Source organism: Rissa tridactyla, chromosome 2 (genome assembly GCF_028500815.1).
Source record: "Rissa tridactyla isolate bRisTri1 chromosome 2, bRisTri1.patW.cur.20221130, whole genome shotgun sequence".
NCBI classification, from domain to species: domain Eukaryota; kingdom Metazoa; phylum Chordata; class Aves; order Charadriiformes; family Laridae; genus Rissa; species Rissa tridactyla.
Window position 1 is genome coordinate 67,912,699 of NC_071467.1, and position 17,499 is coordinate 67,930,197.

Sequence of the window (17,499 nt, forward strand, 5' to 3'; positions counted from 1 at the left end):
CAAGGACAAAATCACATTGGTCACAAGAGTTTTCACACTGACTACTCAAAGAACTCATTATCAACATTAATGTTCACGTCATTAAGCATCATCAGATTTGGCAACTGTAAGATTACTGAATTTTAGCAGCTAAGACACAAGGATTTGAAAATATTGTATGAAATTTGTTAAGTAAAAATCACTGCTTAAACTTCTGTCTCTATAGACTATTTTTTTTCCAAACTGGTCTGATTACAGTCTATAATCTGTAATTCTGATCTCCTCTATCAATATCCACAAATAACAGACAGGATCTTTATATAACAGTAAGCTATTCTGATATTTTCTTCTCTTTCAGATTTGCAAATCAGATACTTTTTTAACTTCGCATAAGCAAGCAGAATAATGCAAAACAGTTGAAGGGCAAAAACAACTGGAGAGCAAAAAGTCACAGGAAAAAAAAATTTCAAAGCAGGCTGCTTATGCAGCACCCACCTACGCATGTCAGCCGCATTTCTGACTGAGAATTCATCCTGAGGCAATGTAAGAGAATGCAACTACATTTATCTGAAACGTAACAGTGCCCCATCAGAAGAGACTGAGCCATAAAAAGGACTGAAGACAGCTTTAGATAATTCTAAATATATGTATATGTCTGTGTAAACATACATATGTAGGTTCACGTGTGAGAGAATCAGCACCTCAGTCTTCATACCTTTTTATTACTTTTCATTTTCTTAATAAGAGCTAAACATAATACTGATCTTCTCTATTGCTTGCTCAGTCATGCTGCTTCTCTCAGTAGCATTCAGAGCCTTCAAAAGACAATCAATAAAAATCTGCTTACCTAAACAAATCTTTGGACTGATTGTTTAAATTAACAAGAGACATTAGGAAAAGAATCTCTTTCGCATGAGTATGTCTTTATAGAAAAAAACCCAAAACATTATTATCAATGCTGCAAGTCCATCCCACTTTCCCAGGACTGATCTTTTCCTTGCAACTACAGGTATTCTTAAACAGAATACTGGATCCAATTTGGGAGTTTATTTACAAATGCAAAATGCAGCATCTGGCTTTTGATTTGTAACTGTAAACTATTTCAAATTGAGACTGTCGTCACTGCTTTACAAGCTCTTATTTACAAAAGGATTATGACAAAGAACTTTCTTGCTCTGTTTTAAATAACAAATGAAATCTTCCTTTATGTCAACATGGCAATGTTTAATATAAACACAAAGCTGTAGCTCCCAAGCATTTCAAGCAATACTTTAGACTGCTGAACTGGAGATCTTTCACTCCCCAATCACATATATTCTTGTTCCCTTCATCTGAATATTGAAGCATTTGAACAAACCTTTCAGATGCCGTGCCGCTAATTTTTTTACTTTCAGGAAGCAAATCCACATAATGAATCCACATCCTGATAGACACTGTGCCCTCACAACAGCTTAATTATAAATAATCACAGAAGTTTCCTAGCTCAGTGTTGTAGCATAATACAAACAAAGCTCACAGTTGTTACACTGTCAATCCTGCTGTAGCTAATTAATCAGCTTGTGATAGGCTGTCTATCGGCTAACAAAGTCTAATGGACTTCTGCAAAATTAAGGGAAGATGAGGAGTACACTTCACTGGGGAAACACTTCCCTTTACTCTGAGAATTAGGAGCAGATTGTGTCATAGCTTTACACGGAGTTCAGAAATTTCAAACTCGTCATCTCCTAAAAATGAATGAAACCAAGGCAAGACAAGAAATCAAAGTAAATCTGGTTTTGCAACTACAGTTAGGAATTACAACACAGAGAGTCAAGAAGGGATTCTGAAAGACTGGAAAGGTGTAATTGTGGAACTATTTTTCAGTAAAAAAAAAAAAAAGTTTAGACTCAGTTACTTGAGCTTTCTATAGCTATAAGTCTTGAATGTGACAAGAAGGAAAAGGAAATGCCTTATTACAAGTCCATGCTTAACTGTGCAATATGTTCCTGTTCTCAGTGTAATCCTAGGACCAAACCTTCTCAGCAGCAATTTTGTATGCATTTATTAGTGCTTTTCCAACAGAGCCTCTTAAGAGGCTTTCCAACAGAGGCTCTTAAGCTACAGTGATCATATCTATTTTCCCTGACACTGCGATTCTGGTTTTGCTATCTGTGATAACTAAGGCTAAAGGGAATAAATGTGTTTCCAAATCACTTTAAGTTCAATTAAAACATAACTATCCCTTTTTTTATAGGCCTTATTTTTCTCCAGTTGTGTTAAAACTTAACCGATGCCTTGAGAAAGCATGCCGCAAGATCTGCAAGTCCCCAGGAACTGCTCTAGAAGTACGGAGTACTGAGAGTGCCAAGAATTAAGACCGATGCCATACCGGTCGTAATGCAAGATGAATCATATACCAAGAACACTATCGTGCACTTGAGAATCAGGCCCTTGGAAAAGCTTCTATTATACGAGGGTTTGTACTTCAGCGCTTACTTCTCTACAGACCTATCAGCAATGTATTACTTCTTCAATGGAGCATAATTAAGCTTTTTCTGGTTTAAAAGGCCAATAAATATTTTATTTCTATTTCAGAATTGTGTCAAGGTGCTTTCTTTTTGCAACTGCTTGGTTTACGAGTTTGTTCTTCAATGTATGCCCGGGAGCTGCTGTTGCTGAATTTGTATGAATTATCCCTCAAAATAAAGTAATTAAGTAACTGCTGCCACAACATCATTCTGGGGGGAAGCAGGTTAATTTACCATATGAGAAAGCCTTCCTTGTCCTGTAATAGGACAGTAACATGAAGAAAAACATCAAAGTAAGAGAGAACGAAACGAAGTCGTGGATTTAAGGTTGTGGAAGTAACACTATGAAGCAACAAATTTTATCGCACCAATTTTGCCTTGACTTAGTTGTATTTACCTTCTCACTGTGGCCACGTTTGTACATTCCAAGAACAGCAACAATTTATGGCAGAGGGTACTTTTAACGTCATATAGGGCCATGCAATCCAGGCTGGTCAAAGGAACTGGAGAGAAGCAATCCTAGGGCTTTCCAAGGTGGCCACTGAGAAACAAGCCAGCAAGTTGGTCTTGAAGAACACACTCAACGCTACCTTCCAGAAACAAATTAAAGCAGTCACTCTGGCAAATGGCATACCAAAATAACCAACTGCAGCTTTACAGAAATTATAGGTATGGTGAAAATAATCAGAAGGACAATATTTGGGGAACCAGTGGTAAAAGAAGCTTGAAACCAACTTTATAGAATATTTGAAAGGTTTCAATATTCACAGAAATACAACTCTATAATCTGAACATTTTAGAGTAAATTAAAAACAGTTGCTAAGAACCAACCAAAAACTGACAAAGTTATCATATTTTCAGTGCAGTGAGATGGTTTTCAATCAATATAACCTTTAAAGCAGAAAAATCATACACAGATGGGCAACCAATTAGCATCTGATTTCCCTGAGCTACCTTTCAAATAAGAAACATAAAAACAAGATTTGTGTAAAGTCAGGCACAGGGAAAAATGCAAAGGGGAGCTCAAAATTCAGTGCTGCAATTGCCTTGAAACTATAATAATGCTCCCACCTAACAATGGGAGACTTCAAGCCAGGTTTGTGGGTCACAGAGTAATGAAAGGAACGGGATTAAAGAATCAAAGGTTGATTCTTTGGGCTGGCAGAACTGTGGATAGAATCTAAGTTTATCATTAATGGGCGGTTATTGTCAGACAGGTCTATCCCCACAAATCATATGACATTTCCCAGAGGAAGTGGAGACATGCTGCCTAGCTACGGGCTAGAAGGAAATTTAGCAGCACTACTTTCCAGTGGGTTCGACCATACAGAAAACAAGACAGACAGGGTACTAGAAAATGTGCCATGAAAGAAAACTCAAACCCGAAACAGAAATCAGTGCATATCACAATCCTCCTCATTCAGCATAGCGAAGATGCCAAACCACAAGTAATTTCCCAAAGAAGCAAACCTTAAATCTGCCTATCCGATTGGGACAGGGAGGAGGAGAGAAGGAAGAGATGGCGACCAAAGCTACACATCTAAAACCACCTCCAGAAAAAGCAGCAGCAAATAATAATAAACTAGCCTGAGGGGACATGAAGGGACACCTTTCGTAGCAGTGAAGGAAGCTGCAGCAATAGCTGCAAGGTGCAATACTGAAACATTTGGGTAACTGGGTAAGATTGTACCTGGCAGGTCTATCCTAGCTGGGGGGCTGTGAAAGCCACATAAGAAAAGATTTGCCGTTCTTTTACAGAAAATACCAAACGAGGGGAGAAAACAAACAAACAAACAAAAATACAAGCAGTGAGGCAGAATACTTTGATAAAAAAAAATACAAAGGCAAAGAAAAAAATTAAACCAAAACAAAAAACTATTCCCCAAATACACAGCCATTATTTATTCTGATAATAAATTAAGATGGGTATTATAAATACCTTACCTCACCAATAAATTGAGCTAGCGTTAAAACTCAAGGCTCTGTGTTTGGAAAAACATCAATGCTTGTATGTTATGCTATGGGTTTGGGTGGGGTTTTTTGTTTTGGTTTGGTTTTGTTTGGGTTTTTTTAATGTATTTTATTTTTCTTCAAGTGACCATTCGGGTTCAAGGGAGGAGTATATGGAGGAGAAGGAATATCTGATTTGTTCAGAATGAAATGTGTTTTCCCAAACCCGAAGCATAGTGCAAGGGAAAGTGACACCTTTGTCTTTCCAGTCTGGGTCTGTTGCCTTTCCAGTCTGGGTCATTTGTTCCATATTATCGATACGACACTAAACAGAAGTGAATGAATGATTATGGAAAAACAGCTAAGAAGAACAAAAATAATAAAAAAGATTATTTTTTTTTCTGTCAAAACATGCAGATCATAGTTAGAATAAATATACAGGCTCCAACTTCAACAGCTTTGACCTAACTCTAGAGCCGTATTAAAATACCTTTATTCATGCTTTATGTAATGAATTAAACTTGACGACATCAGATCAAAAGCAAAAACTAGCATGTATACTGCAGTTTGCTGGTTTCTCCAACAGTAGAAATACAAGACAAACAAGATGAAAAAGAACAGCTAATCACATTAAAATGAAGTGAATACTGGATAGAAGCCAGTTTCAAACTGATGGTTAAGCCAACTCATCTCGCTGTAAATCAATTTCATACATTTACGCAGAAGACAGAAAGAAAGGACAGGAACGTCCTACTAAATTTTGCAGTGTGTTTGGAATACCGGGTGTGCATTTCTTACCATACCTCAGCCTGGAAATTTTCCAAAACTTTCAATTTAAACTTCATGGACCAAGTTTCTGCTATTAACAGCAATGTAATGCTAATGTCTCCCGTGGGGTACAACTAAAATAACGCACTGGGAATCAGGGTCAGTGTTTTTATCACTATGAAAGAACTTTTGCCACTAAATTAATTCTTCTGCCCTAGACTAGTCTTCCCTGGTGTGCTGCAACATTCATTGCTCTAAGTTTGAGGGTGAAGATACAACTAACTTTCCAAGTCTAAGTCTGCTCTACGCTGTGCATGTATGCATCCGTCCACACACAGAGAGACAGGGTCTAATTAGGAGGTAAGGTACTGCTGATCTGTTTCAACTCCCCATGCATTTTCTTCCCCAGCAGCAACCAGAGAGCTTCAGGAGGGCTGCATCAATAAGAGCAGAGCTCCTGCTGGCAGCTTGTATCAAGGGGAGGATTTGCAAGAACTGAAAGGTCTGCCTCCCTCCAAATTCACCAGAGCTTCTCTCAAATGAGGAGAAACTTCACGTGAAATTCTGCCTGAAGGTCAGTCCTGCTGTGTTTTCTTCCTGTCCGGGAGCTCCTGGGCATTCCTACGGTGAAGTGAACAAAACTTCCTTACGAGCTCAGCTAACTCCCGAAAGCAAGACCAGAACGTCATCAGGTTTGCGCCTTATATAATAAGGCCTCAAGAGGCGTTTCCCCTCACACACTTTGCCTATTAAAAGGACAACACAAGTACAGAAAGTCTATAAAATCCCTCCAGTCCCTGGAGATAAAATAGGAAAGCAAAGGGGAAAGAGAAAAAAAAAAAGGAAAAAAAGAAAAAGATTATGATGGTGAATTGTGGGCCAAGAAGCCAAAGACTCTAGTGGTGCACTGGGTCATATTCAAGTGGGAGAAAGGCCTGTTCAAGTGGGACCGCCTGCATCTCATAGATAGAAGTAGCTAATCTTCTTAGCCAAAGACTAGTTTAAATGCCCGTTTCATTGCTTAAACTAATAATACATGGAAATTGTGCAGTGAAGGAAAAAGTAGCACAAACTCACTGTACTGGAACAAACGTGACAAGGAATGTAAAGAAAAAAAAAAAGACAAACAAACAAACCACAAACAAAAAGCCACGCATTTTTTTATCAAATGTTTATGTGCCCGTGACAGAGCTACGGGTAACAGGCATCAGGATTTAGAAAATTCAGATATTAGCAAGAAGAAATTTGATTCAGTGGCCAGCATAGAGACCTCTGTGATGACTTGCATTACCTAAGTGTTAAAACCCACCAGTTATAAACTGTACATAGTTGTGAAATTGTGTATTAACAAGAATTTTTAGGAGTAACAGAACCAGCTAATACACACACACAGAGCTTCTGCTTCATGTCCTTCTGGGCTTCACCCCTCCTCTGCATTTCCTCAGCTTGCTTTCTGCTGCTGTTTTACCTCTTTTCTCAATGCAATCAGTCCCTTTCCCATAAACAGCAGCTGGACAAGAAGCCCCACATGTCATGGCTGGCTCGAAGTTCTCTGTGCTCACGCTGCAGCCTCTCCTCCGTTCATATGGGTCCCTCTCCTGAGCTGCTCATTTTCACAGAAATGGATAGAAGCTAATAATCTTTGGGAAATCCTTTGTTAAAATTTGGTTGCAATTGGCCAGTGGTCAGAAATTATTAGGAGGAGCTGACAATGCAATCACATCAGCCTTGTTTCAGAAGGAAATCAAAGGCTAGAAACATCACTGATTTTCTTGAACGCCAGCAGTCTTTCTGCTAATTCAGAGATGGGATCTTGAATACCTATGGATCTCTGGGATAATTAAACAAATCTCAGGGCAGGCTCTTTAATACTCAACTATACAAGCTAGAGAACTAAAGGAGTTTTCCCTTTCTAACATCCCTTTCTAACACGTGCACTTGCCCTGTATTAATATGCCCACAAAGTGAGTAATACATCATGATTAGGGTACCTACAATTTTCTTAGAAAACTTTCCAACATGAGATGCTGAATCCAAAACAAGGTTTCTCTGTTTTGAACGTCATTAGGATCTAATCACTGGATCACCTCTAGCAGTTACTTGCCGAGAAGCCTGCAGTTATGACTAAATGACATTGAATATGTAGAAACAGAGGATATTCCAAGGAAGCACTAACGTTTATACTTTGTTTCTTGCAGAGGCTTATTTCCAGAGTAAAAGCAGACCGTAAATGAAGCAGGCTGTAAGAGAATGTAAATGGCACCATGAAAGAAAAAGACAAATCTCCAAAATGGAGAGAGGGTTCCACAAATTAAGAGATGTGACCAGTCTGGTCAAAATCCTCATCTTGATTAAATGTTTATGCTAATATGGCAATTAGGAAAAGTGAGAGATGACAATGGAAAATAGGAGAAACAGCAATCTATACAAATCAGATGCTTTTGCCACTGTAGGAAGTTCACATCGAGAGGTAAACAGTTGATGGATATCCTGAAATAGAAGAGAAAGACTGAATTGCAAACCATCTCCTCCGTTTTGCACTACCCGGATGCTAGCAGGAATGCTTCAGTGTACGAAACAAAAATGCATGACTGGTCTTTTGCAATATATTGTAGATACTATTAATGATTCTTCTTCACTCTGTTTAATTGCCTTGAATACACATTGAAAGGGAACGTGGGCAAGATGCACCTGGAAGAATTTGACATTGAAATATTCCCCCTATAGCACGGCAACTTCCCAGTATTATCCCTTCATGCCTTTATGACCCACTGTCAGCCGCACAGAAAATTACTGGCACTTTTTAACCAAAGTAACAAAGGTTCAAACCGATTCCACACCACAGGCTGGAGATCAAAGCTGCACATGCAGCCCCCAGCTCACGCTCAGACTGTCACTCAACAAAGGGCTGCTGGCACACAGAGATTACTCACGGGGAAGCTTTTTGCTTGAGAAGCTAAGGAATGGGTGTCTGCATCTGTCCTACTAAGAACGTGTGTTCAGGAAACGGTTTGCAGTTGTGTCACCTAGCATACCTCAGTCAAAGTCCTGAAGGATGACATGAGTGTTTGCAGACTAAAACAACTTGCTCTTTCCACAGATACAAAATGCTCCATTAAAAAAAATCATTAATTTTGTTACAGTAAGAGATAATTAAATCAGCCAGCAGCTGAAGGCGGCCAATTGAGAGCAGAATCTCCCTTTCTGTTGCTGATCATAAGTAAATCAAAATTTGTCAAGATGGGGGGGAGGAAAAGTACCTTCTGTTTAGATATGGTATGGAAATAAGGCAAGTCACCTTCAGACTGAGGCTCTTCTCAACCTCTGACTGTCTTCCCTATTTCACATTGTTGCAGGCCATCAGTGACCTGAATGAACAAGTCAAAAAGACAGTATCTTTATCAACAGTATCATTATCAACATATACAGTAAGGAGAGTAGCGACTGAAGCTGCCTTGCAAATTTTTATTTCCTTTTTTCCCTTTTCATGACTACTGTAATGTTGCCTGAGTAGCAAATGAAACGTGATAATTTCCAGCACATTTGTACTCTTTGCCTTTTATTTTGTTGTTTGAGTTTGGAGACTTTTTACTGTAGAGAATAGGGAAGAGGCAGAAAAGAAAAATTCCCCCAAACAGAGGAAAAGCAGCCACCCAGAAACTTGGAATTCGGGGTAAAAGGCTCTCAGAAAAGTTTTGCAGGCAGACAGCCTCATACTGTATTTGGCAAAGAAGGTCATTTTTCAGTTGTTATATTCTGTTATTCTTCTTTTCTTCCCTATTCCTCCCAGTACTCTCAGTATCATCCTGCATTTCTCTTGCACGGAAGACAGGCATCACTTTGCTCAACCACATGACACCTGTGTAAATCAAATCATATATTCCTGCTAGGGTTAAGAGCTCTCTTTTCATGACTGCCTGTACAGGGACAGAGTGATAGAGACAGACATCCAAATGCAAATCCTCTATTCAGTAATACAATGTCAGGTTTGTTTTCGTTTATATGCCGGTTTCCCTCTTCTTGACTGCAACATAAAATGACTTCATCGTGATCACAAACTCAAGTATCTATTTATGTGAGTTTGCTGTGATTCCTTGAGGTGAAGTTTCAAGTTTAGAGGAAGGACTTGTCCCTCTAAAATAGATTCATGTATTTTATCAGGCTGAGTAGCATTGCTCCACTTCCGAGAACTACAGAATATTATCTAGTCCTTCTATTCAAGTTATGCTTTTAATCGAAGATGCTTATGACAGTGGATCCCAAGGAGCGGGAGGAGTTGTACGCTATCTTATACGTTCTCTGTCTGCTGATTTCAGATACAGATATCTCTGTCACTGTATGACACAACACTTTCACAAACTGTATTTAGATTGTTGCCATTGCTGCTACACCATCCACTAAGCCTCGCCGCGCTTCCCAGCCGCACTGTCACTTGTGTTCTTTCATCATTCAGTCAATCAATATCTAAAAACCTGACGCGAAGTGGAGTTATGCCATGTGAGGATTTATCTAAGGCCTGCGGGATACTAAGCCCAAACAGCAGAGAATCCCTTGATGTACTGATATCGTTAGTAATGTTTAAGACTTAGTCACAGCTGTAGTGGTTAAATACAAACAAACAGATACTGTCTGCTAGCAATGCTTCATATCATTATATAAGTTAATATACATATTGACAAAATCAGGCGTTTAAAAGCAAATAGAAGCTTTCTAATTGCCCTTCCTTATTGACTGAGCAACTTCATTAACAAATTGATTTTCAGATCTTAGCAGGCAGAACTTGACTGCAAATGAAAAGGATTTAGCACCGTGAAATCCAACGCCCTAAAACATCCTACACCACCTGGAAGTTCCATGTTACAAATTCCAAAACAACGGAGCTCCAGCCACATACTTCATTATAGGCCGTAGACTAGGCCATTTTTTAAGACAGAGTTTTAAATGATAGTTTCAAGCTTTCTGTTGCTTTCTTCATTCTCCCCAGAGATACACTATTATTTTGTTTCCATAGTAGAACTGATGTTTTTCACATCAGAAAAAATCCTGAAGCATAAGGGAAAAAAAAAGATCTGCTATGAAAAGCACTGCAAACACAGTTAACAAGATACTTTAATTATCCTCCTAAGATTTTCCCATTTGTACTCTGATCATCATCATCTTCACAAACTTAATTATGCCTCATTTGTTGCTTCTGCTCTAATCTCAGTGAGTATTCCAGGTGGAAAAGAGGAGTCTGTAACTGAAACCTCAGGTAATTGTTATATACTATCATTTTATTATTTTGTTATAGAATATTTTGTTTATTTTAATAAAAATGACACAAACTTATCTTAGGGCAATATGAGCATTGAGTAGGAAGCCAGGGCATTTCCACATCTGAAAAACAAAACTGGCTGGCTACCTTGCACAAACAGCCATCGATCCAAAGATCATCACTGGACAGATGACTGAAGAAATGAAGAAAATCATGCTGTTGTTATCTGCATTTTAAAGATTAGTACTAATAAATTCTGATTCCTCAGCTGATGGAACCTTTCCACTAACTTGACCTTTGAGAAAGCCAGAAAGAACAGCTGGGAATAAGTGTGCTTTGTGAGTCAAGTACAGAGACACATACCCAGTTACTAGTTATAATTTATGCACTTCCAACACATTTAAAGTCAATAGGAATTATTGCATTATGACTGAGTAGAGATCGAGTAAAGACCCCAGTGTACTATTATTTAAAGCCTGACAAGTTGTTTCCTCTAACTTTGGATAAGTCCTAAATTTGCTAACCTACCATGACTGAACTTCATTTCATTAGGTTGTTTTTTGAGATACATTAAATTAATTTTACATAATTAATCTACTGAGACACACGACTGCTGCCCCATACTCACAAGTGTTTTGAGCACAATGCCAAGCCTTAAAATCTAGTACGATAGAAGAACTAACTGTTCTTCTTTACACATAACTTCACGGACCTTCAAAACACAAATATACTAATTACAGAAAATTTGAAAAGCATCAATACTATGTTTCTGAATTTTAAAAAAATGATACAGAGATACATGACAGTCAGCATTTTAATATATTCCATTCCGTGCCTTACCTGAACCAAGTTCCATCCCTTTAGAGATTCAGCAATGATAGAAGTAACTGTTGCACATACGCCACCAAAAACCATCAGATGATTAGGTCCATATTTTATTGCATCATAGAAGGCTTTGAGTCCTTTTGCATTGTCACACTGGAAAATAAAAAAAGAGGCAATATTCAATATCACAAATAACATAATTAACTAAGAAATAAACTACTGGGCAGGAAAAAAATCAGGGGTTGCACTGATGTAAAAACTGTACAATATATGACATCTTAAGACCCAAACATGAAGAATTGGAGCATTCTGTTCTGGACCCTTAACGTGCTGTAGTAAAAGAATGGGAAAACCCCTCCTTACATCATTCAAAACCTCTTGTGTTTTCCTTCCAAGACAAAGTTGCAACATCTGAATTTTGATAACACCATTTGACAAAGAATAAAAAAGCCCCAACAAAAAAAAAATGATTGACTAAAACCTTTTCTACGTTGTGAGCTACCATCTCCCAAGCAAAATTTGGAATGTAACACCAGATGTCAGCAGGACTTCCATAGTTGGAGGAGCATGACACTACTTGTGGTCTCTGTGAAGAAAGTTCTGTCTCTAGTGAAGACTCCCAAGTAACCTCTCCTTAAGGTCTAACTTCAGTATTCTATGCAAAAATATATAGTAGAGTGCCTATTATTTAGAAGGACTACAAAAAGTCTTCAAAAAGTATCAAAAGAATATTTTTTTAAAGTGGTAAGAATTAATTGTTCTGCTGTCATAGCTCACCCTGCTTTGAGCAGAAGACTGGACTAAATGACCTTCTAACCTGACTTGTTCTGGGCTTCTCTGGTAGTTTGGTCATTACTTATGCTAAAATTCTCTGCACCTGAAAACTGAGACTAGGATTGAAAACCAAGAAACAAAGGGTGACGATAGCGAGTATTGCAAAAGATATATCAATCCTTGAACAGATCAGTCATTCATAATATGTGCTCATGGCTTAATTCCTGAGATTGCAGCAGAGTATTAACAAATTATGTACCTGAAGTTAAGAATTTGATTCCAAACCATACTGGAAGTCAGGAGTACCAACAGGTTATAATGGTAGCTGCCACTGCTCCACTAACAGCCACTTTATCTGTCTTTTTGAAACAAAATGTTCTGCCCTCTTTTGCCACCACTAGAAAGTCTTCCTCAAATATAGCCTTTATAAGAACTATCTTACACCAGCCTCCAATATTTCATTATGACAATTCAATAAAACAGTTCATTTACTATCAGCATCCAAGTAGTAATTTTATTGCATTCTGTGGAAAGAATAAAGATTTTGACTAAGAAGTTTGCAAGCTTATATTAATCTCCTTTCTGAATTAATATGCTAAAAGAAAAATTATCCTATTTGCATTCTATCTGCAAGAATAGAATTATTGCTCCCACTTATTCAAATGGATTTTTACTGCATAGACTTTTTTAAATTGCATAATACAGCACAACATTTTCCTTCTTATTACAGAAAAAAAAAAAAACCCAAAACCAACAACCAAACATTCAGAACGGCAGAGGCTCCCTTGTCAGTTTGACAGATTTGATGGCAAACTCACTTTGTGAAGGAATTAAGATTGTGATTACTGGAACAAGCAGCGTCCTCCATTTTTACTCCTCCAGCCCCTGGTTAAAGACCAGTTTATTCCAAGTGCAACCAGAAGGCTCAGCTACTTCTATACTTTTATAAGCAGACAAGGACACCAGAGCTTTAAGTATCCGAACTTAACTGACATTTAGCCAAGTCTTTGCCCTCATCCACTTCACCGTTTGAAGCTGCAGAAACAGAGATTGTTGAATTGGTTTTCATACCAACTAAAAACTAGATAATATAATTATTTAATTTTTTGCATTATGTCACATGTTTTAAATGTATCACTGACTAACGGTTTAAGAAGAATACAAGTCGTATGTGAAATAAGGAGGATGTTGATAGTAAAATAACAGTCAGGAGCTGTAGCCCATGAAGGGCTACGTACATAAAAAATTATGGAGAAATAAAATTCTGCATTCTAAATGATAAAGACTTACAGTCTGTTATCTGAAGTAGAATTCATATTAAAATTCACCCTTACATCACAAAACACTGATGCATTTTTAACTATTATCTGCCTACAAACTCTTTCTCACTGCAGTAAAGTAACCGTATGCAGTTACAGATCCCTGTAGCTCAATTCACCGAGAGGTCCAGAATTGATATTATGATAAGTTTTTTTTCCTTCTTATCTATTTTATTTTTTTACATTTATGAAGATACTTGCAAGACAACAACCCTTTTTCAATCACACGGCGATTCCCTTGGGAAGGTGCGTTGAAAGCTTTATTCGCCTCTCCCAAAGTAAAAGTTTCACCCTGACGAGATATATTATTGATCTATCCAAAGTACGTACAGTAACTTGTGGGCTTCTTTTCAGTGTGATTCAGTTCAAAGCTTACCACGTTTTCATCTTTGTACTTTCTTCCTGACTAGTCTCAGCTCGCTTTCTTTAAGGCCACCACAAATATTTACAAGACTCAGTGCGCTCCTTGAACAAAACTGCCAAAGTAGTCCAAAGTATGTCTCAGAGATAAAGAAAAACCAAAAACTTAATATTGTGGCTGGACACAGCTGGACAGAAACAAAAGGAAAAATGAGAAAGATGGGAGAAAGCAGACTTTCACATCTGTTTAACGTCACATTTCACAACATACGCTGTGTATAACATTCTCCCCTGCAAGCAACAGAACAGTCTGTCACAAGCATTAAAAAATAAACATTCAGATAAAAATAACAGCCCTACCAAGCCAGACAGACAAGCAGTTAGGAAAGGTTTCTTCCTGCCGCTAGTCTGAGGAACGTATCCGTCGCGAGCTCCTGAAGCCCTTTTAACAACTTGACTTTTCTAGAGATGCCAGAGGGCCACCATTGCTGCTCATGATCTTCCATTGCCAAACCCTGCATATATAACCCTGGAGGCGGGCAACACCGTTGAAAGACAACAAGCACAGACACCACTGAAATTGCCACCATGTAACCACCAAATCAGCTCTTGAATGGTTGGTGCCAAGTGACTACAACTAGGTCCAGGAGCAGCAGCGGGCAGCAATCTAATTACAGTACAACAAAAGACTGCACAAGAACCAACATCCACACTAAAAAGCAGAGGCTAGAAAGTCCTGGCCATGTGTGGATGACAAGAAGCCGACTGGCTTATTAACTGGAGCATGACTAACAGCAACGAAGGGGAAAGAATCTCTCATAAAAAGTCACAAACTTAAAGGATGAATAATATCACCCAAAGGAGCTGGCGCTGTTTTTGCTGGCCAGTTTTGCTCTTTCCCCTAAATTGTCGTCAACATCTCTGTTCTGCTGAGCTGAACTGCAGCCAGCTCACCTCCGACTCGTATATAAAACCAGACAGCCGTGCTGCGCTGCTGATCTCGACTGCACGCTGAAACACTGAGGATGGCTGCAATACCTTTTCACTGGAGAAATGCAGTGTTAGCGTAACTGAAATTTCAAATACATGTGGTTTGGTATGTGCTACAATTTTCTTCAGAGGAAGGGACTGAGAACTACTCACCCTAAACATGTTTACTGCGGTGCTTAGTCTCTGACAAAAGCCAGTAATAAGCCACATATAAATAGCAAAAAAGCAACAAAATATTAATGAAATAATTACATGAAGTGTATCTCTTAACGCACTGACTTGATACAGATTGTATGGACAATTCACAAGGAGAAATATCAGCAAACCACCAAGCAAACCTCTGTGGAGGGTCCTACCTCTCACTGTGACAAAGATGGATTAAATATCAGAGGTAGCACCTGACTAAGGCATAGTTTCCATTTCCAAGGAAACCGAGCCACTTACTTTAATTAAGAAAAATAGCCAGATGAACTGCTGCATAGGAGAGGAGTTGAATGAGCTTGGGGATTGAAGTGTTAACCTTCCTGAATTCTCTTCAGAGGAAAGGCTGGCAAATAAAAACTACCATCCTCCACCGAGAAGAGGATCTGAATGCACGGGGAGGAGGTACTGCCTGAGGCATGAGGGGTACGCAAGGACATGAAACCTTTCTGGAGAGAACACCGCAGCAGCCGAATACACAAGCGAGACCTTCTCAGCCGTATCCAAAGGCCCTCTGCAGCAGAGAGAAAGGGTGTCCCGTGTGAAGGACACACATCACTGAAGCCAGGACAAGCAGAACTGACTCCTGAGGGCTGCTGGCTGCCAGGAAGGTTGTCTGGCAGACAGCGAGAGGGGTATGAGGGTGCATACTCAAACCCTCAGGGCCATAATTGTAACACAGTGCAAATCCTTAGTGCCCAGAATGGAAGTTTGTATGGGTCTGATACATAAAGCTTTGCTGAACCCTGTAACATTGACGGGTTTGAATAATTACAGGAGTAGCAGAAGAGCAGACACTTGTAATTTAACTGATCTCGTTAGATTCACATAGCAATACGAACTACTGGGAAGCGACGCACTGGTTGGATGCATGATTATATTTAGGTTTCTAGCTGTTGGATAGCTGTGCCCAGCTGTTTCTCAGTTAGCTACATTCTGGCACAACTTTACTCATCCGAGTAAAAGCAATCCTGAGGAACAATTTTGCTATCTGTTGAGCTACCGACTACTGAGGTTAGAGATTCTTTATGACAAGAGGGAATAACCAATAGCTGTCATCTGCATAAAGAAATATCAAACTTTTTGAAGTGATACGAGAGCTTTCAGCAGCACTCTGCACTGAATATCATTGGAATTGCTCGCAAATATACAATGAGACTTCCTTGAACAGAGAGAACAGAGGTACAAAGCCTTATTCCTAACCTCTGCAAAATCTTGCTCAGGAACTAACTCTACGTTAGACTATCAGCTTGAAAGGAGCTAAGAGACGAGGAACACCAAAAATGATTTTTGTTTGATTTTCATTCACTTCTTTAAAGTCATCGAGCAATACAAACAATTCAGTGAAGAACACAGGGACAACTGCTCTGAGCTACAGCAAAGGTCAATCAAGTTAGCATCCTCTGCCTGAGTTTATGGGCAGGGCATGCTTCTCCTGAGGTATCCTTTCTGTTTTCAAATATCTGCAACTTAGGTGCTTTCAAAGCCAGCAATTATATTTTTGCATTTAATCGCTGTAACTGGATTTTCTTTCCATGAGTTTGTGCAACTGCTCTTGGAACCACCACTTTGACAACCACAACATCTGGTGACAATGGAATTATTCATTGAAAGAAAACTCATTTCCTTTCATTTGTTCTAAACTTCTCCACACCATGTGAGGTCGGTGTGAAACGTCTTGCCAGGGGATGTTACGAATGTTAAAAGTTCACATGAAAAGAAATTGGCCTAGTTCATAGATCAAAAAAAATCCAAAATTTCTTAATAGAGAGAGAGTGATTTTCTCAGGAAACTCCTGAATCACAGATCATTAGTGGCTAGGACAGCATTCTTGGGAAGTAGGATTAAAAGCTAGCTGCCATGTCCTGTCAATCCATCATTCCAGAACAATGCAGAGTACTTGCACCAAGTCTGGTCTCAACCACTGTAGCCATTCCTGTATTCTGCATTTGAAAAACAAGAACAAAAGCAACCCCCTCCAACAACCTCATTTTTAAGATACAGAAGTTTGGTGAAGTTAACTCATCCCAAACTGTGGGGGTCTTCTGTATATGAGTTCTCTATCATCTTGTAATTTTAACTACTAGCAATCAGATTTCATTTTGGTTTAGGAGTAGACACAGCAGATGAGGACTTAATTTATTCAGTGAAATATTTCCCAGAAAATTAACCCTCTCACCGTGACACCTCTTGACACACTTTGAGACTTTACCTAACAACTTTTTTATTTGATCCTGCCTGCTGTACAGGGAATATTTAACAGAGTGGCACCACTAAGATACTGGTACTTGATATCCCATTTAACAGTTTATATTCTGCCTCAGGTGCCACCTGCCTCTTAAGTCACTGACTCCACAGCAAGGGTGACCACTCACTCTTCTCTCACCTCCTTTCCTAAGAGACTGTCCAAACACCTCGTGAAGGCTCAGCTTCTTGTTCAACATCATTTTCTTTTTCTTAGTTCAGTATTTGGGAACTGATTCCACCCAGCAAGATAAACAAAAAATTCCTGTCTCTCCTTATAAGAGGGGTATATATATTTCCTCCATATTTTTTTCCCATCTATCCTTTT

General features: G+C 38.9%; 1 protein-coding gene across 1 annotated transcript in view; it reads right to left on the reverse strand.

Moving 5' to 3' along the window:
- The window catches only part of GABBR2 (gamma-aminobutyric acid type B receptor subunit 2), a 488,425-nt gene that overhangs the window by 370,655 nt on the left and 100,271 nt on the right, over positions 1-17,499 (reverse strand). The window contains exon 2 of the mRNA XM_054191752.1: positions 11,299-11,436. Within this exon, the coding sequence (XP_054047727.1) occupies positions 11,299-11,436 (138 nt within the window). The remainder of the gene's footprint in view (positions 1-11,298; positions 11,437-17,499) is intronic.